Genomic DNA, 25,412 nt, shown 5'->3' with positions numbered 1-25,412 from the left:
GCTACTTTCTCTCGCATTGTATATACTGTTTACTGACAGTCATAGTATGTTAAGGTATCGAACACAAGGTTCTTACGACAATCTTTAGCTTGTTTGATAATTAAAAAGATAAGCAAAACAAAAATGCTTATACCTAGCAATATTAGAGTATTTGAATAAGCACGCCACACCACATCTAATTGTGTACTATATCAGACCTGCTTAGCTGTTTGGTTCAAGGAGAAGCTTCGCCGATGACAGTTTTTTTCCTGAGGTGTTAGCTTATAAAGCACTTAACCCTCCCCCTCCCTCCCAAAAATAGATTAAAGAAGGCATAGCAAGTAACATAAGCACCTACTTCTGAAAATCGGATAACCATTATTTATTAATTATTAAATAACTAATTTTATGATGATGATGATTAATTGTTAGTAAAAATAGTTTTTGTTTTGCTTAATCCTTATAGCTAAAATTTGTCTTAAAAGCTTTGTGTTTCATATGAAAGTAGTAACAAGATTAAAACGGTTTTCTTGAGACATTTAACCTATCCAAAATTTACGTAATAGGAAAATTTAATATTAAAACCTTTTGATTGCATAATCCTACGGGCACGTAACAAATCAATTACAAAGCTGTGAAACGGAATAAAAAAACAAATAATGCAACTTTTTAAAAAGTTTTCTTTTTTATATTAGCGATAGTGTAAACACAGCACAATATTTTGGCTTTATATAATTCCTAAGGACGTTTCGTTTTAAAATTAGAATATTTTTCACATAGCTTCGCCATCAGTTTAATGCAGATTTCTACAGGGCATTCTAAATAACGAAAGAGGTGATTTCATTTGTTTTTTATGGATCGTTCAGGTGTGATTAAATGCATTCTCACGATAGATAGAAGTATTTAAATATTCTTGTAGTCTATCTTCCGTATTGGCAAGAAACAAGTATTTGCAAGTTGTTGTCAACAACTAACTAACAACCAATCAGCTGGCTTTATAGATCTTGATGTTGCTGGGTGTAAAAGCTGATGAAAACGTCTATCCGTTTTACATTATGTAAACCCGTTCGTTGCCCGCAACTGTGGATATGGAAGTCACGTCTCCATCTTGCATTTGCCTCTCGAAACATGACAACAGTCACGACCGTATATCGATGTGATTTTTTTCCTTTACGTTAAGGCAATTGATCCGGTGGAAAACCAGATTGATTTCTTCCCGAGGCACAACAAGGCCAGGAACATCATACATATCGGGAGCATTAACTCCCTCGGGGAGAGAGATCTCAAACATCTGAAGAAGTGTCGACAAGCCTAAAAACAACGTAGACTTGACTAAACCATCGCCCAAGCAACTGCGTTTACCTGTTCCGAAAGGGATGAAAAAACTTGGTTTCGAAACTCTCCCTTCGCTATCAAGAAATCTGTAAAAAAAAAAGAAAGAAAGAAATTATATGATATTAGGATATAGCATATTCTCAATTGAAAGAATAAATGATCACTTACAAAATGCAAAATTATAACGTAGTAATTGCTAATTAATAAAATGACTGCCGACACCCTAAATGTTTTTTCATAAAATGTAGTTTTTCTGCATAGCTTACCGTTATTGCCAGAAAGCTTGCAGTTGGTTTTTCAGTCAACCAAAAAAAGCGCAAGTTTTTCCTTTAAATTTTGTTTAGCATCCTTTATCTTTCATTTTGATTGTTCATGTGGTTCTTCTTTTATTACATATTAATGCATTTATACGTTAGAAACGCCATTGATTCCACAAGATGACAGAAGCGTTCTTTAGAACCCCAACATCTGACGACAAGATAGAATAAGAGAGTGAATTAATGCACCTGTCTGCATGTTCTGCGTTATCCTATAAATGTTCGGTTAGGTTCACCTAACGTTGCTGAGAAATCTAATGAACCAGAGAGAATTTGCTACATTTCTGGATCCATATTTTCAGAACTTTGTGGCACGCCACATTTATCTTACTGTATGTTCCATGACCAAACAAGTAAGCAGTCACGATGAACGAATGCATCTGGTCCACAAAAGTATCTTTGTAGGATGTTGAAGTCAAGATTTCTCGATTAACCTCATAGTTTCCATTAAGTGATTCATGCCTCGATTTATTTACGTGATTGAACTTTTATTCCGGTCTGCGGGTAGATCATGTTCGGTGTCACTTTGCTAAATTTTCTGATTAAATTTAACTGTGCGTGAGTCCGAATCAGAATGCGAATGCTGTAATAATGATTGCCATTGCAATCTGAGACATTGTTTGAGCCTCTGTAGCATGTTTGTTCGACTGTGGAATTGTCTTCACTTATTTTTCGTAACTTCAAACATCAATTAATGTTTTCCAGCCACATGTTCATAGACTGTTTCTGACAACTATTGTTCGTGAACATCTCCACCCTGGACTATGCATCATATAATACGGCCATCCACACGTACGCCACGTTTAAAATCTGTTAATCGTTGTCTGAGGTTTTTTCCTTTTTATGGAATGATATTGAAAACTAAATAGTGCTCGAAGTTTTTGCCACACCGATAAGGTATGGCAAAAGGTATTACGATAAGTAGTAACATGTGGGAGCGGCAGTGTAACGCTAGACAAAGACGCTTCTAATAAAGTAGCCCCCCTCCTTCCAAAATTATGAGGAAGTGTGAAATATAAAAAGTATAAGCATTACTTATACTTCCTCGATGTGCATATAGTTGAATATAAAGTAATTAAATTGTTTCATTCAAAATAGTTTATAATATATTTGAAATTAATTAATTTCCGTGGTATGAATTCGATGGATAAAAGTTAGTCTCGCATGAAAGTAGTTTTCATTTATGTTTTTAACATGTAAAATTAAAGTTTTGCATGTCTCACTCAATGCCTGAATTATATGAGGATTCTGATAAACGTAAATGGTTCTATATGCAGAAACATTTCCAGCGAGTCCCGACCCATGTCTATTTGACTGCCAGCACTGTACCTTGCGGTTGGCAGGTATCTTCTTCTTCCGGTCCGATCTGTCTTTCCACAAGAATAAGAAGTTTTGCAGACACCACCTACTTCTGGAATACTATCCTTAAGAGGCTTTGAATTTCCTGAAATGGCTTACAAGATATGATGAATGCGTCTTCTTGTAAAAAAATGACGCATGTCGAGGCAGCACCATCTAGGGCAGAGAAACAGAGTTCTTGTGCCTTAATTCGGTGACGGTTCCTTGGAGCCTATCGATTTTTTTTGGCTAATCGTCAAGAATGGTTGCAGAGAGGATCAAGTTCTATATTTTTCCCTTCGTGTTATCCTAAAATACGAAGTAGTATATATATCTTCTTGCCGAGGATGGAGAAAAGATCTAGCATAAAGATATCTCGACCTGTATGAGTTGATTTTCTATACGCATCAAGTGCTATGCCACTTCCTTAACATGTCTAGAAGGAAAACGTTGGTTGTGCCTTTCTATTTCGAGAGTGAATTGGATTTTGTGATGGACACCTTATTACTCTTTTTAGATGAGGCCGCTGCTTTAACGTTCACAATTAACATGTTGGCAACGGGCGGAGTTAATAGCCGAATCATTGTCGCATTTCTGTTTATTAAATCCTCCCACGCTATGAGGTAGGAAGAGTGATGGCAGCGCCTAAATAGTTCTACTGTAATAGCAAGAGAAAATAAAACTTGGATATGATTAATGGCTTATTACTACAAGTATATTTCTAATAATGTTCTAGCAGTTAAAATGCCATATTGGTTGACTTGTATTTGTAAATTTTTACCGCATGGGAGTTTTTAATGAAAGTCAGTATGACCGATGGGATTCTTCGAAGTTTAGCTGGATATTTTGAGAGGATATAAGTAAACGTGCTCATGTCATCCACTTGGTGAATTCTTGACAAACAGCGCAATCTAGGAATAATATGGGCCAAGATTTTATTTTTGATTCCTTTATTAATTTGTTTAAATGATAGAGCATTAGTTTTGTTTGTTTGCAGTGGTGGAGTGTTTGTAATGATGCTTCATCTTTAGTTTAAAGATAGGGATGTCTTCATTGCAGCGTAGTTTTTCTGAGAGCTTCTGTTTCCATTTTTCGCGACTGTGGCATTCAAAAAGACGATCGTTATTTTGGATATAGCTTCGTACGCATTATTCCAGCGAAAAGATTTTTTTGCTTCTTTTCTAGTTGCGGCATAAGATCATTTTTGGAATACAAAAAACTTTTTCATGACATTGGGAAATTCTTTATTTGGTTTTTCAGCAAAGTTGACTTAAACTATGCCAACAGCCATCTACTAGCCAATGGAAACAACGAACTGCATGCATGCATGCATGTATGATGGATACGCCATACATACATGCATGCATGTAAGCTGCGAACTGTTTTAAAACCGTGTAACTTTTATTTTTCAGTAATTGAGAATTTGCTTTTTCAACTGAAGGTCAATTACTCATTCAGAGGTAAAAGGGTTTCTCTTTCCGTAAAACAGTTACCAGTTGGAAAACATGAGTAATTAACAGACAAACTGGGCAAGTTTATTTGTAATTCCAATGAGACCAAACTAATGAGATATTTTTCTATTTCTCTTTTATGCCATTTGTATTTTCATGTAATTCCTGACCATGACAGATTTGGATATATCTAGCATATTTAGTACTTTGGGGAAGGTTAAGTTCAATAATCCAGGCGAAGTGGTTCGCTCACACCAGGAGAAGTCAAGGAGACGTTACCAAGACTTCCACAAATATCCATAACAGAGTGGGCTTCGAGCTCTCAGCTGGAGAGCGGTGACGTCACCTATAGAACTGGTCCGTGTATAAAGCCATAAGAATGTTGTCATACGGAAACCAGTGAACCATATTGGTGTTGGTTCGAGTCTACTGAAATGAGAGTGTTTCTCATTGATGTTTACTTATTCACTTAAAAAATGCAAAAACTTATATAACAGTATTTTGCTATTTCACTTAACTTTCATTAAATGAATTACTTAATTAAACCATAGCATTTTGACTAGTTTGCAATGACAACAGCTGCGAAATCGCATTATCAGGTTCGAATAGGAAGGACTATGAAATGCACTAGTTTGTAATTTTCATGCAGCTTTCCACGTCATGTCGCAACGGCCTTGGGGAAATTATCTGCTCAAGAACTAGAAAGCAATGTACTAGCTCCAGCGTTTTTGCAACGAAATTACGTGTCTTGTGACAGACTCCGGCGGAATACGTTGAACCTCTCAGAACATTGCGAAACATCGGAAGCTATGTACACGCTTTCTTTCAGTTCAGAGGCTATTTCTCTTCTCACTCACTTCCTGTTAAGCTAAACTGAAATATCAGCAATTGAATCTGCATTTTTGATTAAAGTAAAAGTTAATTTAGATTGCAACAGGAGAAATGGAAGGACATTTAATTTAACGAACTATTTGAAAAGAGTTGCATCAAATATATCTAATAATTTTCTTAGTCAACTAATCGGCATAGTAAATTAATATATCTACGATATTGTTTGTCAGGTTGCTTCATCATATAACGCCAGTTCAAGTGAAAACACTGTTCGTAAAAACAACTCCAGCATTTTAAATGCATATTAGTGAAACTTGCGTGAATATAGTACCGTGGCACGAATTTTTGATTATTTTTCATATATTATATTGTGAGGCAATGAGAAGGAATTTTTACAACTTAAAACTTTTAAGACTTTTTTTTTTAATTCGAGAATTGGAAATAATATCAGAGTTGCCTTTCATTGTTTCTCAGGTATGAAAAGCTCCCCATTTGCATAAAAAGAACCAAAGAAATTAGAAACCTCCAACCTTATAGGGTTGTCCTAATTATAACATAATTATCACGGCATTTAACATGCAATTAGTTTAGACATTACGAAAGTTTCAGCATCATTTATGTGCATCCAACATAAATGTAAGGACTAATCATATCCCACTTTACGTTTTGAAGGATAAACTCACCCCGCGTATTGGAAGGAAAACCCTGAAAGCGACAAACCACATTTAGTTGAAAAATCTTTAAAAGGGTGATTTGCGAACCTAATATCTCTCGAAAAAGAAGTCCAAATAAGGTCATAATATGAATTCAACGTTATCATGTTTTTAAAGTATGACACGTATGTTCAGGTAAGCTATCATATTTCGATAATGAACATTCATTATACTTTAGGACAGAAATCTCTACGTACCTTTCCGGTTTGAACTTCCTTGGCTCATCCCAGATGTTTGGATCCATATTTAGATCATAAGTATTAAACATCACCATGGTATCCTTTTCAATTCCGTATCCTGCAGTGGAATTAAAGAAGTAAATGTAATCAGTTATATTCTTACTCTGCTATGTGTATAGTAAGAATATAACTGATTAGAATTTTAGTTTTATTACTGAAACTGCTGTTTACATTTAGTTTTTCTTTGAAATAAAACAAAACAAATTTTATTTAGCCAACTTCCAGTGGTTCTTTCTTAATTTTAGTTAAAAACCCATACGCGTCTTTTACATTACATTTATATTTCATGTTAAGATGGCTTATATCCACAGAAGATAGAAGGGAAAAAACGATTAACTTATTCTAAACGAATCCAAATTAGTTATTAGTATATACATTATTTTACTTATTATTAACTCCATATATTTAATTATTAATCTTGCAAAATATGTACAAAATGGTGATTTTTATCATTAACATTTATCAAATGTTGGTGCATCTTTTAAGATAAGGATCGGTATTTATTTAATGTATTTAAGAAATACCTCTGTCAATTACTTTATTACTGTGACATGGATCGGATTAAATGTTTAATATTTAGAAAATAATAAACTATACAGAAGACAGTTTTGTTCTTAAAATATGTTCTTTCATACAAGGCATTACAATATACGGCTATTGAATTATCACTCAATTTGGGTCAGTTCTAAATGTAATTACAAGGAATCGAACTCAAACGCGATTTTAATTTCGTTTTATAAGCCCTTGTCCCCGGCTTCCCTTCAGATGGGTTGCACTGTCTTCTGTGCCATTTGTTCGGTGCCGTGATTAAGAAATATCACATAACCTCAAAATGTTATCGAATACCAAAAAACATTCAGGTCACGGTCTTCTAGCAATTGCTTTCTTACCTTGAATACTAGTGTCCTTCGTTGCCACGTGCGGAATGATAGGAGAAGAAATTACACGCAATAGCTCAAGAGTTGTTGCTTCCGTGTAAGGCATCGCAGAACGATCCTCCATGCTCGGTGAGCGGCACTCACTCGTAACTCGAGAAACTTCCTCTCTGATCTTTTCCTTCACTTCTGGATGAGCTGCTACAAAATACAGGCCCCATAACCAAAGGTTGCCTAACACAGAATGTCCACCGATCAAATCGTCTATGATTACTTCTGCGTCCTCTTGATCTAGATGGGCTTTTTTTGTTTCATTCTCGCCAGAATTATTGTTGTTCTCTTCTAAGCAGCATAAGAATATATCAACCAAATCGCGAGGATTTTCAAAGTCAATACTTTCTTTATGCTCTTTAAAAATTTCGCCAGTTGTTTCGCTTACAGCATCGGCTAATTCCTTCAGCTCTTGTAGGCGCCCTGCATTGAATACTTTTAACCACGGCATGAAATCGATTGCAAATCCTTGGAACAACTCACGAAATACAAGGTCGTAAATACGAACAACCTTCTGGAAGTTGGTATTTTCGGAAGAGAAACGTTTGCTGCATAAGTACTGGTAAAAAATATTCGCTGTAGTAACAAGCAAATATCGTCGAGGCTCGATGACCTGGTTCTGCACGTTTGATAATTCCTGAACTAAATTTTCTAACTCGTTCATAATAAAAGTATTCATACGAAAGCCTTTCAGCGTACTCATGCGAGGGTGCATAAAGGGAAAGGCGAGCTCTCGTCTTTTCTTCTGCTTCTGAGACCAATCACAAAGAGCTATAGCTATAAAAAATAAAATAAATAAATAAATAGGTAGACAATAATCAAAGTAAAAAAAATAACTTATTTTGAAAAAAAAATAATTTAAGATGCTGATTTTAAGAAAGATATTAATCTAGATTCGATGGCAACTATGTTTAGTGATCGTTATGATTATATACTTACATAAATTTCTGTCCCCTCTGAAAATAGCGTGGAAGCGTAAGAAGTCGGGTCTGTTAGCGAAATCAAAACTCTTTGTTACCAGCACTTCTTTTATCAGCTCGATCGAACTAACAAGAACGCAACGACGAGAGCCAAGCTTCATTCCATATATATCACCAAACTTTTTCCGCAGATCTGAGAATGCATCCCAGTGCTTTCGATACTTATTAATGATGTGGGAACATCCGATTATTGGCAAAGATCGAGGTCCAGGTAAACTGAGTAGCTCGACTCCCTCTTTCCTCGGCCTCTGTCGTTGGATATGGTGCAAGAGCAGAGCAATAAAGCCGAGCTCAAGCATCACACCTGCGAGCGCAAGAGTCACGGGCGACACCGCCATCAGCATCATGGCGGAAAATCAGCAGAATCCAAAAACAAGTAACTACAAAATTAAAACAATAAAAAATTTATACACTCGGACATACGAACATTTAGAAATTTCTAATATACAATATGAACGCTATATATATATATATATATATATATATATATATATATATATATATATATATATATATATATATATATATATATATATATATATATATATATATATTCTTAATCAAATTCTTACCTAAGGTTTTTTTTTCTTTAAAATACTGAAGGGTTATGGACCTTTCAGAATATACGAATGGAAGCAAATTCTTAGTGGCTTTTTTTTTTCATATTTTTTCGTGAACAGCCACTTTACTCGATCCAACAAAAAATAAAAGTTCCTAATTGGTGGCCCGAGCTGTGCAGTCATGGAGGGACCGATATCATCAATGAAGAAAGATCTTGTCAGCCGAGAACCTCAGCCGTTGAACATTTATAATTGCTGTGGATGCAGCCATTCAAAAGAGCAGGCTTGTGAACTTCGAGGATACTGCTGATGATCTTCACATTTCATAAAACTGGTTACGATATCATCCACCACTCTCTGCATAACAATAAGGAAGTAGTACGGGTTCGTGCGCACCAGTTTTACATGTTGCCATTGAAAGCGGTAAGCGTGTGAACATCGAAGATATTGTTGATGATCTCCACATTTCAGAGAAACTGTTTACAATATCATTTGCAAATGTTTGTGTAAAAAGAGAGTGGTAGCACTGGTTCCCGGGTGCCAGTTTCGTATTCTGTTTAGAAGACAAATTTTTGAAGTTATTGGAGAAATACGTCAACAAGTTTTGAAGTTTTGCTGAAGAATAGTTTTAGGGTTTCCTCTTTCAATTATGGATTCTGACATGTTCATAAGTATACCGTATATCAAATAAAAAAGTTGACATGGTTTCCTTCATATCGAAAAGTTAATGCGTATGCGTTTATTAGATAATATTTTTAGTTTATATATAAATTGGAGATAGTGTATTCCCTGCAACCAAGCTTTTCCTTTAACTCGGAAAGACTACGTTATTTCGGAAAGAGTTTTGTCTTCCTCTTGAGGATAGTTTTCTGGTGTCCAATAATATGATGTAAGGCGTTCGAGAGATTTAAATTTTAGGAAAAATAGCAGCATAAATGAGCGTGATTTCAAATCGTTACTTAGTATTAGGGGTAACGATATAATCGTATGTGAAATCGTAGATCATCATAATCAAATTTCTGATATATACCCTCAAGGGGTGTACAGGATATGATAGTACCACATGAGCAATTACATCGTTACTAACTTCCTATCTACAATTTTCCTCCAAATCAATCTGTTACCTGTTAAGACTCCACCATTATCAGATCTTATATTTCTATCTTCTAAGGCACTTTTTACTGTATCAATCGACCTATATCTTGGTCGATTGATACAGTTTTTTTCCTGCAAACCTGGCAGAGAACACTTGTTTTACTAATCTTTCCTCTCCCATTCTGTTTAAGTGACCTGACATTAACGCATTCCTGGATGCTGACAATGTCATATCGTAGATCATACAGTTCCTAAAAATCCTCTTGAATCATCAAAAGGATTTTTGGTGATTCAAAGTGTAAATATCATTTATAACTCTCTAGATCTTCTTGTGGAAGACGAAGACACAAAGGCTGTGACTCTGCTATTCCTGTTTTATTTAATACTTTATAGAGATATCGATTTTTGACCTTATTTTAATCAGTTATTTTAATACCAGTGTCCATAGCTCAGTCGTTCGCAAGGATGCTTTTTGCTTGAAAAGGTCTGAGCTCAGTTTTCATAACAGCACGTAAGGAGACTTTAGAAGGCTTTCAAAGGTCAGCTGCACTGTCTCCTACGAAACAGAAGGGTTTTCCTTCAGAAAAGTCGGGTTTTTATTTCGTACACGTATAAACTGACTAGCGAATACACGTAATATGTATTCTCTTTATTAATAATTACTAGTTGAAAACACATTTCAGCCAGTGATTATAAAAGATGATGCCCAGTCGTGCACTGTGAACTCACAATGTATGAATTATTTTACACCACATTAATAAAATTTACTAATGTTTAGTTCATGCATATAATTTATTTATTTTTTCTGATATTCCATGCTTAAAAAGATGGAATATCCTACAGCCTATGTTAAATAATCTGAAACTCTGCTAAAGAAACAAAACACGTGGTCTTTTTGCTTCAACCCAATAATAAACTATTTGGTGGTTTTGCATCTGACAAACGAGGAACATACTCACCCACACAAGCATGCCATAGTAGGACTTGAACTCATAGCCTGCTAGTGCCAAAGAGGATTCGCTTAGCTATCCAATTGATGAAGTATTTATAAAAGAAAACGTATTTCGTATTTTTACAGTTTTTCTAGATAAACTGGTTTCTCAATGTACAGACTTTGAAATTAATTTTATACCCAACGCTCGGACTTAAAATTAAAAAGAGTAATAGCATCTTACGATTAGCAGAAATATAATCTGCTTACTAATCGAATGGTGTTAACAAGAATAATGTATATCTACTTAATTATTCCACTTAATCTGTTATAAAAGTTCATGATTTTCTCATGCCACAATTATTCAGTTAGGTTAACAGCAGGCTCGTACGTCATTATCATGTCGTTTCTTCAAATCGTACACTTTTGGATTAAGGATGGAGGGAGAGAGATTGCCTTGTTAAAAAACCTCCACTGTTCTGTTACAAAACTTGGAAGGCCATTCGTCATAAATTGCATCATAGCAGGTAGTGTTGTTGTTGCCTTATCTAAAATGTGTCAGCATTTACGCTTGAATCATTGTTCCGTCAACAAAAACTGGCAGTCTGTACCGTTACCATAAAAACATCCGGATATCAACATCATTTCAATACCGGATTTCACATTTGTGACTGCAGTCCTGTTATAAGCGTCTTAATTGTCAATAGATTTAGACTTTCATTCTAATAAAAAAAAACTGAATAGCGAGATTCATTGAGCAAACAATACTTTTCGCTCTTCTACAATTCAGCTTCTACTGGCATAAGTGCCCTTAAAACTTTGCTGACTGTTAACATTATGTTTATGGAATTGTTGAATGTACACATTTATCAAATTCCTGCTGATGTAGTATCTTGTAAGGCGTGCATACTATCCTTCTGCTGTGGGAAAAAAAAAAAATATATATATATATATATATATATATATATATATATATTAAAAAAGAAAGAACGTGATCCACCGTTTCTTAGCTTAATATCGGTATGATATTTCCTTTTATATTTGACATTACGATATTATATACAGTGTCGGGAAGTTTTAAGGATCTTAGAAATTCATCGAACATTCATACACTTGGTGCTGTATAATTTATCGCCTGTCTGCATTCAAATTCTCGTCTCTTCTCCAAGTCCAATGTAAAAGAACAAGATGCCTTTTGCAATCCATTTATAGCCGGACTACGAGACCTCCCTCTTTATCATTCATCATCAGTGCCCGTGGGTCTTTTCCAGTGATAACTTTAATGTCTGATCAAAATTCTTTGTTATTGCTGTCAGTTTATTGCAATGTGATTCTGTTAGCTCGTTCCGCATCACTCAAATCATCTACCCACTCTCGCCTTGGCCGCTCTCTTCTGTTTAGACCGTCCGTTCATTGTACGAAGCATCAAGATTTGATATTTCCACTGTTATCCATGTCTACAGATTTTTCAAAAAACCTGTTAGTTTCCTTCGAATTATTTTCTGCATTAGTCTAATATTATAATAAATGTTTGTTCAAAAGCCAATGTTAATCTCACAGAATCTCTGTGAACTACCCTCTTAATCATTACTGAAGTCTATATTTGCATATCAATTGTTAAAAATAAAGAATCCGGTACTTTTGAAAACACGTCTCGATGATCAAATCATAATCCTCAACCAATTCCGTTCTTAGAAAAAAAAAAGGTTTTGATAAATATCCATGCTCACGGTCTTTTGAATGTGGTTCAAGGAAATCGTCATCACGTAACACAGGACTTACTAGCTATGCATATGAGGAAAAGTTATCCACTTGAATATGAAGTCTCAGAATAGAAATTAGGAAAATGGATTAGTTGCGACATGTTGAGGAAGTTGTCAGAACGCATTACGAAACTTTTTATGATCATATCGATGGCATAGGTACGTAAGATGGTGTTAATGAAACTGATTAGTAAAAGGCTTGCCTAAAAAGAGAACAGTTGCAGAATATGATTCCATAAACAGACTGTGTGTGTGTGTGTGTGTGTGTGTGTGTGTGTGCGCGTGTTGAAAATTAAGCGATATTTTTCACCCACGAAAGGTTGTAAAACTATAGTACTATGGGGGACCTTTCTATTAATTTTATATATTTTTGTATTTTCGTATTTTTTACATAATCTGGAAACCCTGTTCTAGATACTAAACTTGGAATCTTTTCAAGCTATTCTCACACTGGACAATGAAATTCATCTCCCACTTAAAGATAATCACAAACATCCCTGCCCACAGTGCGATTTGAACTCGCAGCCTGGATAGAAGTGGATACGCTAACCACTCATTCAACCAGGCCGGCTAGTGTATTTAAAAAATAACATTAAAAAAGGTGTAAAATATTGACAAGATTTTAAAACATTTTCAACTAAATTATTATTAAAAAGCATTCTTAAAAATTCTGCAGTTTATAATATTAACAGCATTCTTATTGCATCTCTATACTCTTTTCCTGTAGTCTTTACTATTCGGGTATGGGTAGGCATTCTTTTATTCATTTAAACGATAGTAAACCCAGTCGAGTTTAAAAGAAAGCTTTCAAGTCTTATCTTTTGAATTATTGTCCGTTAACATGCCTGCGGATAAACTCTTTGACTTATTTAACACTAGTTGTTCAATGGTTAAACTCAATTACGCAGTACATTTAAGATGTAAAGATTTAATATCATAATATTATGATTGAAATTCCTAATAAGTTAAAAATACAGTTCGAATCCGAGAACGAGTTAACAAGTGTGTAAGAAAGAATTTTAGTAGCGTTAGCTAAGAAAACATCAGACCACATGAACAAATCAATATATCCAAATAACGCACACATTTACATTAACACGAGTACATCGCATTTACTCTGCACAACAAATTTAATCAATCTGACAACAATATCTGAATAAACCACATCATCCATTGAAGGCAAAAAAAATAGAGATTTACAGCTGAAAAGACTAGTTTTAAATTATTGGTATGATAAAGCCTTAAAAATAATTCCATGTTTAAAAAGAAAACAATTATTTTCTCATCAATAAGTTTAGAAAGCACTTACCTTAAGAAGATGCGAGGGAGAGAATAGAATTAAATAAAAGACAGCAATCATCGCCTAAATTCTGAAGTCCAGGTATCATTAGCTGGCATTTTGCATTTTTTTTTCTTATATAACTCTGAAGATATATATATATATATATCTTCAGAGGTCAATTTACCTAGTTGTATTTTGTCATGCAGCCCCATACTACCCGTTTATTTGTTTGTAGTAGCATCTCAAATATCATCGATTTTTTCAAACCCTGTTAAAATATGTTTGGTTTATAAGACCAGTTTGTCACTATTTAATTTCAAATTCAGTGGATAAGTTTTCCTCTTCGTATTTCATTATTCTATTTTTATTCTTTAAATGGGCCTTCATGTTTCTACATTTATTAAAAAAATATGAATAGAGTTATTCGAATCGAATATTAATGTCTGTTCTTTTTTTCTTCAACCCCTTCCCTCTTCCGGTATTTGAGTCCTATAGATTGCACATCTTTGATGCATGAGGATTATTTACTTTAAAAAAAAAAAAAAACGCTAACTGAATCTTATCCGTTTTCACACACACTTCTAGGTGAATATTTTCAATATATATTTCGGTTCACAAGCTATGACTCTTGTTCAAGCTACCATTCATAATTATTGATTCTAACCCAGGTTTTTCCAAGAAATGCCACTCTTTCGGAACCGGGGTGAGGGGAACCTTGCGGAGTTTTCTGGGGTTTTCATCACAGAAATTCCCGTTTCTCCTACTGTAAATCAGAAAAACCGGCTGAAGAACTCAGGAACAGTGCAATTCCATGACAAAAATATTTTTGTCTTTCTGAGTCCAACTTTTTTTTTTTTTTGAAGCCCGACTCTTTCAGAGAAAGAATTGGGCTTCAAATAACGAATAAATAAAGTTTAAACGAAGTAAATAAACTCCGAATTAAAGAACAATAGAATATACATAAATGCACATGTCCCTTAACGGACGAAATTAAACATGCACATTAATATTTATTTTGGAATTTTATGAGGTCGAAATTAAATATTTGGAATATATAAGGCAAGTTTTTGATAGTTTTTCAACCCATCAGAAACTTATTAATTTGTAGATTGCCAGACCTTTATAATTTAACCACATATGTTTAGGTGGTTAAATTCATAGCCCACCTACAGATTCATAATAGTTCGTGGGTGGATGTTTATATTTTTATATAAATATATAATCTGAATCTTCATAACAATTCCATGATTTTATACACAACTTCTTTCTTACAGGATCATGTGCAACCGAATGATAGCAGGGATTACTTAATTACTGCTCAAAAGAAAGTAAAGGAAAAGAAACTTTTTTTGTGTTTTTTTTTATACTATCGCAATTGAAAATCAGTATTTGCCAATATATTGCATTGGCATAATACCATGCATTATCCAAAGATTATCCAATCCATTATCTTTGGATAATGCATTGGCTTTTCAAGAAATGCGAACTGCACTATAGAAGATTTGCTTGAACTATTCGAAACTTCCTGGCATTGTATTTTTAAACGAATATATAAGAAGTAATGAAGTAGTTACAAGACTGGTAAAAAAATAAAAAAAAAATAAGCACAATAATCAAAGGCCTTATCACAAGAAATAAAGTTCTGTAAGATGTAATATGTTTGATGAAATAGGCATCCATACAATGCATTTAAATTGGTGGGAAAACAGGAATATATCTATACAAGATTGAAGCGCAATAAGCTGTATCATATATGAATAGTAGAAGACTAGAATTAGACTATTTTTACACAAAGAAAACATTCAACAATCGCTAATATTCACTACATAATCAGTTGTACCGTAAATCAGTGTTTCCTAAACTGTGCTTAATGCTATTCTGGAATACCCGAGTCGCATCCGAATTTTCTTTAAAAAAATTTTAATAATAATAAATTCGTAGACGGGGAAGTAACTTATTTTTGAGCGCATTTCTAAACTGAAAGGATTAAAAACAATTTTATAGAGCTATAGTGAAATTTACGTTTATAACGAGGTGTTTCAAGAGAATTTATCATTCTCTCGCTTTGGATTCAACAGAAAACAAAGCCAGATTCAAGAATATAGATTTCCTCCAATCTAATGAGACGATTTCTGATCGTATTTCTTGAAAATCATCCTTTGGATTTACTGAGTACAAAAAAAAAAAAAAAGGAATTGTTTCTTACCAGATTTAAAAAAAAAATGAATGTAAATCAAAATTAGAGTCTCTGGTTGCTAATTTTTCCAGATTAAGTCTTACAATTGCATTCGTCATTAAAAAAAATCAGGAATATCTGAAGTTTTTGTATTAAAATACAGCGGACCTTGAAGCATTTTCACGTGGGTGGGTTCTTTTAAAAATTTCCCCAGTTTTTTCTGATTACCTGCAGAGATTATAAGAAAGAAAATACAGGAATGCACATATTCTAGTTTCACGTCGATATTGGAGTGGGGTCACGGTAATGTCTAAAACATAACTGGACAATGATTGCTTCGTTGGTATATTAGTGTTTCCGTTAATGATAACTGGCCAAAACAACAGTTCAATTATATTAGAGGCAGATTGCAATCAATGCATTTCACCTGCGCTGTTTACTTATGCCGCAACTTAAATTTCGGTAATTATTGTTACAAAATAAGGACAATCGGCAAATGTGTAGCGAACTCACTGTAGAATGCCTTAGTTTATGCTCAAGTATTTTACAGTGCTTGCTGAAACGACTGCATATTGGTGAAAAAAAAATACTTCAGCTTTCTTGAAATGATTTTCTCTATTATTTGTTGATATTTCATTTAAAATGATACTAACATATGTTCCATTTAGCTATAAGATTTTTCATCTTCTCGAATTTTTGGTTGCTTATGTGTGTGACTTTCCTTAATAAAAATGTAAAGATGATCGGGAAAATGATCTAATTTTGTATGTTATGCATTAGTTATTAAAACAGTCGGATAAAAAAAAAAGCCTTCGCAATGAAAACTTTGAAAAAAGTATTAGTAAAGTTGATCGTGAATATTCAACTTACCTTTGGAAAACTTATCTCTCCTTGATGTTAACCTGGTGTCGCCCTGGCCCTGTTGTTTCTCGCACCACAGAGGAAAGGAACGCCTAGGGAGCGCTCTTCACACCACACTCAACGACGAACTCCTCCCTCTTATATATTGTCTACAACAGACCCCGGGCGTGACTGGACTGACGGCTGCGCGTGACTAAAGCTAGCTTCCTGATTGGTTAAGAAATGCAGGAAAAGAGAAGTCGTCTAAACTGGTCATAACAACTGCAGTATAATCAATAGAACTTATCCAGAAGTTGTCAATCAATGGTAGCAGTGACAGAATTTGATTATTATTATTAGTAGTCTCACGCAAGTGAACAGACTTCAGAATTTCCCACGAAACGATTGAGTTCATTACTATGAGATTTAATCGAAAATCTATTTTGAGAAATGAGAAGGGGAAGGAAAAGCATCTCTTCAATATTCGTCACGAAGAATATTCTGAGTCGTAGCAACAGGATTATGTTGGAATTATTTCAGATTAATATAGATAGTAAAAACCAGCAAGACAGAAACAAATTAAGTAGCTAACAGAAAATCGTATTTAAATGTCCAAATCTTTAAATCTTATCGATTTTAACAGATGTTCAGAAATTCAGATGTGGCACAAATACAAAAGAATTTTAGCAAATATTATACGTTTACGAATAATATAAGATATAGAATGAGCTAGAAGGGATCCTTAAAATAAGAACCACTAATTATGTTATGAATAGCAAAAAAGGGTGTTTAAAACGGAATACGGTCTTCTTGCGGATGACCTAAATAAGTAGGAGATTCTTTTGAAAATATTCGAAGTCGCAAATTTCCAGTAAAAAATTACAGCATTTTGCAAAAGTTTATCATAAGTCTTCACGTTGAATTTCGGAGCCTCCGTAATTCAGTTGGTGTAGATAAAATCCTTTGTTGGGAAAGACCTAGGTTCGAATACGGTCTATGACGCAAGGAACCTTTATCGGGTGTTTTTCACTAAAGGTGAGTTAGCCGGTCTCATACGGAGGTGAAGTTTTTTCTCCAAACTCAGGCCTTTCATCCCTCAAAACAGGCACAGAAAAACACACACAGATCTACAGAGATTGAGCACTTCGGGAAATGAAGGTAGCCTACAATGGTCCCCAGCTAGGAAGTGGCAATTTCTGACAAATACCTCATTTCGGATCAAAATACCAAACTGATATCCTGGATACTTCCATAGGTTAACAACAACAACCTTCAATTTCAACTCTTATCAATACTACTGCAGTAATCGAGCAAACAAAAAAAAGGATTCCATAAAAGAAAGCTTTCAAATGTGTTCTTTCATCTATGAGAAATTTTCTTTAACATTAAAGAGCCTCCGTAGCTCAGTCAATATAGATTCCCGTCCATGACGTGAGGAACCTTTATCTGGTTCTCTTTCGACTAAAGGTGAGTTAGTCGGTCTCATACGGGTGCTAAGGGTTTTTCACCCGGAAACTCGGGTTTCTCCTCCATTAGGACAGGCAAACCGGCCCCGTTAACACACGGGTCTATAATCATAAAATACATACTTAATCGCTCATTAGGAGGTCTCGACCAGTCCTTAGGGATAGGGGAGGAAAGGGGAAACCCCATATGAAATAAATAAATAAAATTATATTGAACGGTAATCTCGTTAAAGTTGTTCATTTACAATTAAAGTACAATTAACTAAATCCGCAAATAGCATTCATCCGCACAATATTGAATGTAACTAAATAAATCCCAAATTTAATCTAAAATATAATTTTAAGTAGACAAAATATTTATTCACGGCTGCTAATAAAACATTTGGCTCTTTCATTATGTTATTTCTTCGCTCTTCGTTTAATGACAGCAGAAGGGTAGACAGCTTGAGCTCTAATCACATTAAAGTGGCGTTTTCATATAATGGGACCTTCAGTTCCTTCTTATCTATCGAAACACGTGTATGTGCAGAAATCTGCACGTGTATATCATGAAGCGTCAGTGACGCTGAGCTTCAAAAGATGCAAAGAAAGACATCGTGATTACCAGTAGAAGAAAATTGTTAAAGTTAGATATCAGTGTCAAATCTAGACCAAAACTGAACTTGATAAAATATAAGCTTATCAAAATTAAAATACAGTACATCGTAATAAGCATTCGACACCATTGAATAACGTGTTGATTCCTCTTTGACCATAATAATTCCTCCAATGCGTCATGAATGACTTTCTAATAATTCCTGGTAGAAAGTTGGTTGATTATGCTCCACAGTTTCGTTTAAGCACTACTAAGTTCCATTCATAAAGGGGGCAGACACCTTTTAAGTGCAACCTACAAACTGCTGGAGAGACTGATTCTGAATAGGACCAGTGGGAAAATTTTGGAATGTGTTCCAATAGAACAAGCGGGGTTCAGAAGAGATCGTAGCTGCACAGATCAGGTCCTTAACTTAACAACTTACATTGAAACAGGGTTTCAAAGATGCTTGAAGACTACTGTAGTCTTTGTTAACTTGACAGCAGTTTACGATACTGTCTGGAGGGAGGGACTCATATACAGATTCCTTAAGATCATCCCATGTAAAACACTGGGGCACCTCATAAACAAATTAGTATGTGATCGATAATTCAGAGTGGTAAATGGGGGAAGTATCAGTAAACAGTGAGTGCCTTAAAAATGGGCTAGCACCACTGCTTTTCAGTCTTTACATCGCAGACATCCCTGAAATAGTTACTAGAAAGTTTGCTTATGTAGATGATTTAGCTTTGGCGATCAGCGACAAGTCTATAAAAAGAACTGAAGAAATATTGACAAATGATCTGTCGGCTTTATGGCAGTTCTATAAAAAATGGAGATTAACACCAAACCCTGATAAAACTGAATGCTCTCGTTTTCACCTTAATAACAGACTTGCAAATCAAAAACCAGAGGCATATGTTGATGGGATATTAATCTCGTTTAATCCGACACCTACATACTTGGGGATAACCTTGGATTGAACTCTGTCATATAAACAACATATGATTAATATCGCTGTAAAGTACGTATTAGAAATAATATAGTTCAGAAGCCCTGCGGTATTATATGGGGCTCAAGTGTCACAACTCTACGGTGCACTGCTTTAGGACTGGTCTACAGCGCAGCAGAGTATGGTGCCCCTGTCTGGCTTAATAGCCACCACATCAACAAATTAGATGTTCAACTTAATCTTACTATGCGCTTAATAACGAGCTGTATCAGAAGCACACCCTTAAAATGGCTTCCCATTCTGAGCCATATTTCTCCTCCAGAATTACGACGATAGGAAGCTCTGCTTCATGAATATAAAAAAGAATGCTAAATAACCAAAATCTTCCAATACATGAGTTTATTCCAATCCTTTATCTGATAGATTAAAATCCAGAAGACCTGCCATTAAAACCGCCTGTAATCTTCTCAGTCAGAATGCCAGCTTGATGAATAAGTGGGATGCACTGTGGACTCAAGCAGTATCACTAGAAGTCCCTAGCTACATAAATATTCTTCAAAAACCATCTGGATTTGACCTGCCAAGGAATATATGGAAGACTGCTCCAGGATCCGTACAGTACATGGTATATGCGGAGACTTACTATCAAAATTGGGAAAGATACCGAATCCCCACTGCCCTTATAGAGCCGAGACCCAAACCATTCGTCACATAGTTCAGGAATGTGAGTTAACGGCATATCCAGGTGAACTAAAGGACATTTTTCACCTATCCCCAGAAGCGATCAATTGGATTAAAAATCTAAATGTAAAAATATGACTAAATTTTTGCTTGATGCTTGTCATATATTTAATACCTGTATTTTATCTGTTTGTTTATGTTTTACTTCTTATTTATAATTTTATATACAGGGTGTTCGGGATAAATTTGACAGTTTCGTAAGGAAAAAGAAAATCTTCTTTGTATCTATTAAATTTAATGAATTGACAAAAAAACATTACAGGCAGAGTTAATTACAATACTATCAACAAGATTTACTCAAAATAACCACCATTAGCATCGATCACAGCTTCAATTCTGCTTCGGAACCTCGAACAAGCTGATGCTACAGTCTCCCTGGGAAGGGCCGCAAAAACTGTTTTAATTTTATCCATTAACTGGGCTTTTGTATTACTGGAAGTGCGATTGGTGTCTTTTTCAACTGCGCCCCATACAAAATAATCCATGGGGTTAAGGTCTGGGGAGTTTGGAGGCCAAACATTTGGACTGGTGAAGTCGTAGAAATTTTCAGACAACCATTTTTGACTTTTCCCAGAGGTGTGGCAAGGGGCCGAATCCTGCTGCCATACATACGGCCTACCATTGCCTACCCTTGTTATCCAGGGCTTGACTACAGTTAGCAACTCCACGAACAAAGCCCGAATTCCAATGCCAGGGTTCTTCAACACCTGTTCCTGCAGATTTGCGAGGAATTCTGCTGTACGAACGCAATCAGATCGTCTGCTAGGGATCTTTCTTCTTGCTACATCCTCGTAGTCACCATTGCAAGTCTCTAGTTCATGCCTGATTGTTTTTACTGTATTCAGGGAGCATTGGGCAGCAGTCGTAATATCCTTATTTTGATGGCGGGCACGAATCATCATGATACAAGTTATTCTCTTCCATGATTCAGGTGGGTTCCAGCTATCCATCCTTTCTGACATCTTGTATGTGAATGAAGAAGGGTCCAAACTTTTAAATGAAGAGAAGTGTGTGTTAATACATGTAACTTACGGAAAAATATAATTAATTATAAATATGTCAAATTTATCCCGAACACCCTGTATTGCATCTTATCTATATTCATGTGTATTTTATTTTATTTCCTTCTAACTATCTATATTCATGTGTATTTTATTTTATTTCCTTCTAACCATGTGTATATGCCATACGATAAATAAATAAATAAATAGGGGGGGCGACAGTCCTGGCCATGTCCTAATTCTGTGTTCCATGCATCCCACAGATATTCTATCAGATTCATGTCGAAGTTCTGTATTAACCACTACGATATTCGATGCTATTCTTTTCAGACCACGTGTTTACAATCATTGCTTCTGTGTTGTTATCGTTGTTGGTGTTACTATTTTCAATTACGGCAGAATACCTCTGCCTCCGTATGAAACTGGCCAGTTCACATTCAGTTGAAAAGCTCTTATAAGGTTTACTTTGCTTCCTAGACAAATTTCAAATCCTCTTTCCAGCTAAAGGGCATTGTCGTTAATGGCTGTGTCATTCACTGGTCAGTGAGATAGTGTTTAGCGTGTTGGTAGGTGCAGGTAGTACATGTGGCACAGTATCCTCTTACCCCTTCTAAGATTTTAGTAACACTAACGTATCCCCTCTTAGTCAAAGACAATAATGTGTCATTCAAACACGAATGATTATAAAGGTATTTAACATTTGCTTACAATCAATTACAAAAACGTGAAACTTTTTTTGTAATTATTAAATACGTTTTAATTATGCAAATCCAATATACACACAGTAGAAACAAAAATTATGATATTTACATTTTCAAGAATAAAAAAATAATGAGACGAATGAAATTTAGGAAAGAGTTCCAACCGCATTGTTAGAACTATTTGAATCCAAACTTTTAATGTAAGTCGTTCGAACGCGCAGGTGGAACTCGATCGTACCTGTCAACCAAACGCGACACAAATTGAGGCAGTACATGCCAAGACATACCTTTTGTTTAACACTGCTTTTAGAATTTTAGTTATGAAAAAGTAATTATAGAATAGACTAATACACTTATCCGCGACAATACGGTGACAAAAATATAAAAGTTAATAAATGAAAGATAAAGAAAATGTCTAACTGGCGTTTGTAACCATAACTTTTAGAATGGGGTGATTAGTCTTAGACCATATGTACATTGTGTGTGTGTGTGTGACGGTTGGCCCGATTGCTGGATGAATAACCCGACTTTCCCAAAGGAAAAACCCTGTCCCCTCCGTGTATGACCAGCTTCAACGTAGGACTTAGCAATTACAAATCCATGCACAACTAGAAGATCTAAACTTTTACTTAACCCATACCACGAGAACTAATCCCCACTTCATCACACTGCGATCTCCAGTAGTCATCGCCCGGGACATCACGCTAAAGCGGGAGGGAAAATAATAAAAGAAAAAAATCCACGCATTCTTCATACCCTACACGACCGATTTCCATTGACCCTCTGTCCATTTTTCTACGAGCCTTGTCTCATTCCACCCGATGTGTAGCAGACAAGTTTTGTTAACAAGACTTTTTGGGCAGCAGCTCTTCCTTTAAAATTCGTGACATTCAGCTTTTTTGCATATCGTTGAAACCTTATTGGTTTACTTGTAGCTGTTCGTATCACTAAAATATCTAGGATGTCTAGAAAGTATATGGAAAAGGAGGGATAATAAAAATTCTCTAGTAATCTTGGTTCCTCGTCTGGTTAGTTATTATTATTATTATTATTATTATTATTATTATTATTATTATTATTATTATTAAGAGAGACCTCCCGGTTGTCAGGAACTCATCGATGAGGCCACATATTACACGCACCAGCTATCATACTTGTTCTTGAATTCATTGCACGCACACAACATCCAATCGCGATCCATTCCAATTACGCACCACTCTATGAGAAAAAAAAATCTAGATCTCATCCTCTTCCGGGCGGCATTCACTCACTCTCAGCTTCCAAAGATGCCCTCGCGTTCTTTCCCCACGCTCCATAAAATGAAATATTCCATTTACTGAAATTCTGTATAACACTTTTCGAAGTTTGTAACTCTATTATTATTATTGTTATTCATTGTCATCATAAAATTGCAGATTCTTAACAGATAAGCAAAAGCACATGCGGATTTTATTTGTTTTGTTTTGTTTTCTTTTCCAGGTGACATCCAGATATCACGCTCCTGAATTACTGTTACTCGTAATACTGTTTGGCATACAAACCAGAAATGATTTTCGAGCAATTGTAACAGAAAAATTGGGGACCTTCCACCAACAGTATATGGGAGCTCCTCCAGATATAGATAAGTATTTGAGAAACATGTTTCTTGTTTTCGTTAGTAACTAATTCAATAGAAAACCTTTTTTAATTATATTGGGGAAAATGAATAATGGAAGCTGATACCTTTCTGTTTTCCTTTATTTAAAACGTTAGTTTTTTTTTTTTTTTTTTTCTGGAACGCGAGCATGTGAATGTGTGAGACGTGAACTTACAAGTGTACTATTGGAAGAAAATGTATTCCCTCTCTCCTCTCCCTTCTTCCGCTACGCTTGCTTCTAAAAGACAGAACGCTGTCATTTTTTTTAATAAGCCATATTATGTAGTCTCTTAAAATCAAAGGATTTCCTGAACGTATTACTTCAGAGTGTACAGTCACAATTGATGAAGTGGCTTAATCAATGAAAGGCGATGATATGAAATAGAGAGGAATTGTTCGTGAGATGTTAAGTTACTATTGGCGTTATTAGTAAACCCTTAAAATGCATTATAATAATATCTGAACTCACCAAATGCCATTTCGATTTTTCGCTGCTAAACAAACTAATTTTAACAATTGCCATATCAGGTAATCGTGACAAATTACTTTGTATTATTGTCCAACACGAACCACATTTCCAGTCTTAAGTTTTAATTATGAAAATTGAGGTTTCTCCTGTATGAAGACGGTTCTGGCGTTCGGTGGTTGTTTGGTTGGTTAATTACCAAGAAGAGAAGGAATTATTAGCCACTTGTTCACCACATTATACTTTTCCCTCTACAATATTATATTATTATTATATTCTATGATATTGCATTATCATTTTATTACATTTTTATTATCATTTGCTCGTGTTATCTAAAATATCCTCATAGATTTAAAAATATTATTCATCTATTAATGCGTTTCTAGTTTCTAATTAACACATCAGTAACACAACGTCATTGATACTAATATTAATTAATATTGCTATGAAATTGTAGTAGTTAAAGAACTAAAATAAAACCAACCTACATTCAATATATAGGACTCGACAAATACGCTCGCAGATTTTGACAGCTAACGAATAGCTTCAGACTGAACGAAACCATTTTTTTTTTTAATTTATTATAAAAACTTTCTAAACTTTTAGAATGTTTTTTTTTTACTTTATGAAAACACACGAGATTATGCGCATATTCTAGTAACGAACATTTTGTAAGAAATTATATTTTTCAAAAAAAAGCAATGTTGTTTTGACTATTATTCCTATTATTATTATTATTTATTGACTCTCTCCTTCTTGGAATGACTTCCCCCCTGGAAAGGTTTTCCATTTATATGAGTGGGATAATAAAATTAAAAATCTGAAATAATTGGTTGTTAGTGAAAATTGAACTAATTTATTTTAATACAACAGACAGTACGGGGAAAATAAGTATCCGTTAAACATTCCGCTTCCTTTCCCTTCCTGAACCAAAAATAAATAAATAACTATAATCTGCATTCGTTCTTGGTGAAGGCCACATTAATTATGTAAAAGCTCAAAACAGTGTGATTCTGCTGCGGAAACAAATTAGTTGCTTCTTCAATCAATTTTTCTAGGGAAAAAAATCTGAGTTATTTGTAAAAGAATAAACTAGAACATTAGAAAAAATGTATGCGT

At 34.8% G+C, this 25,412-nt stretch overlaps 1 protein-coding gene across 2 annotated transcripts in view; it reads right to left on the bottom strand.

Moving 5' to 3' along the window:
* Positions 1 to 1,014: 1,014 nt before the first annotated feature.
* The window catches only part of LOC150092955 (cytochrome P450 307a1-like), a 70,982-nt gene continuing 46,584 nt past the window's right edge, over positions 1,015 to 25,412 (bottom strand). The window contains exons 1-5 of one of the 2 annotated variants that reach the window (XM_090413906.1): positions 16,787 to 16,829; positions 8,069 to 8,489; positions 7,094 to 7,906; positions 6,162 to 6,261; positions 1,015 to 1,400 (exon numbers count right to left, since the gene is read on the bottom strand). In XM_090413906.1, the coding sequence (XP_090270032.1) occupies positions 1,118 to 1,400; positions 6,162 to 6,261; positions 7,094 to 7,906; positions 8,069 to 8,456 (1,584 nt within the window). In that variant the 5' untranslated portion in view covers positions 8,457 to 8,489; positions 16,787 to 16,829 and the 3' untranslated portion in view covers positions 1,015 to 1,117. Of the gene's footprint in view, positions 1,401 to 6,161; positions 6,262 to 7,093; positions 7,907 to 8,068; positions 8,490 to 16,786; positions 16,830 to 25,412 lie in introns of those variants that run through there. The other variant, XM_090413905.1, reaches the window with a different exon arrangement.

The sequence above is a fragment of the Typopeltis vanoorti genome, chromosome 24 (genome assembly GCF_054136105.1).
Source record: "Typopeltis vanoorti isolate ZY-2024b chromosome 24, IOZ_Tvanoo_1.0, whole genome shotgun sequence".
NCBI classification, from domain to species: domain Eukaryota; kingdom Metazoa; phylum Arthropoda; class Arachnida; order Uropygi; family Thelyphonidae; genus Typopeltis; species Typopeltis vanoorti.
Note: the sequence above shows the minus strand (reverse complement) of the source record. Positions and strands in the feature narration are given on the sequence as shown.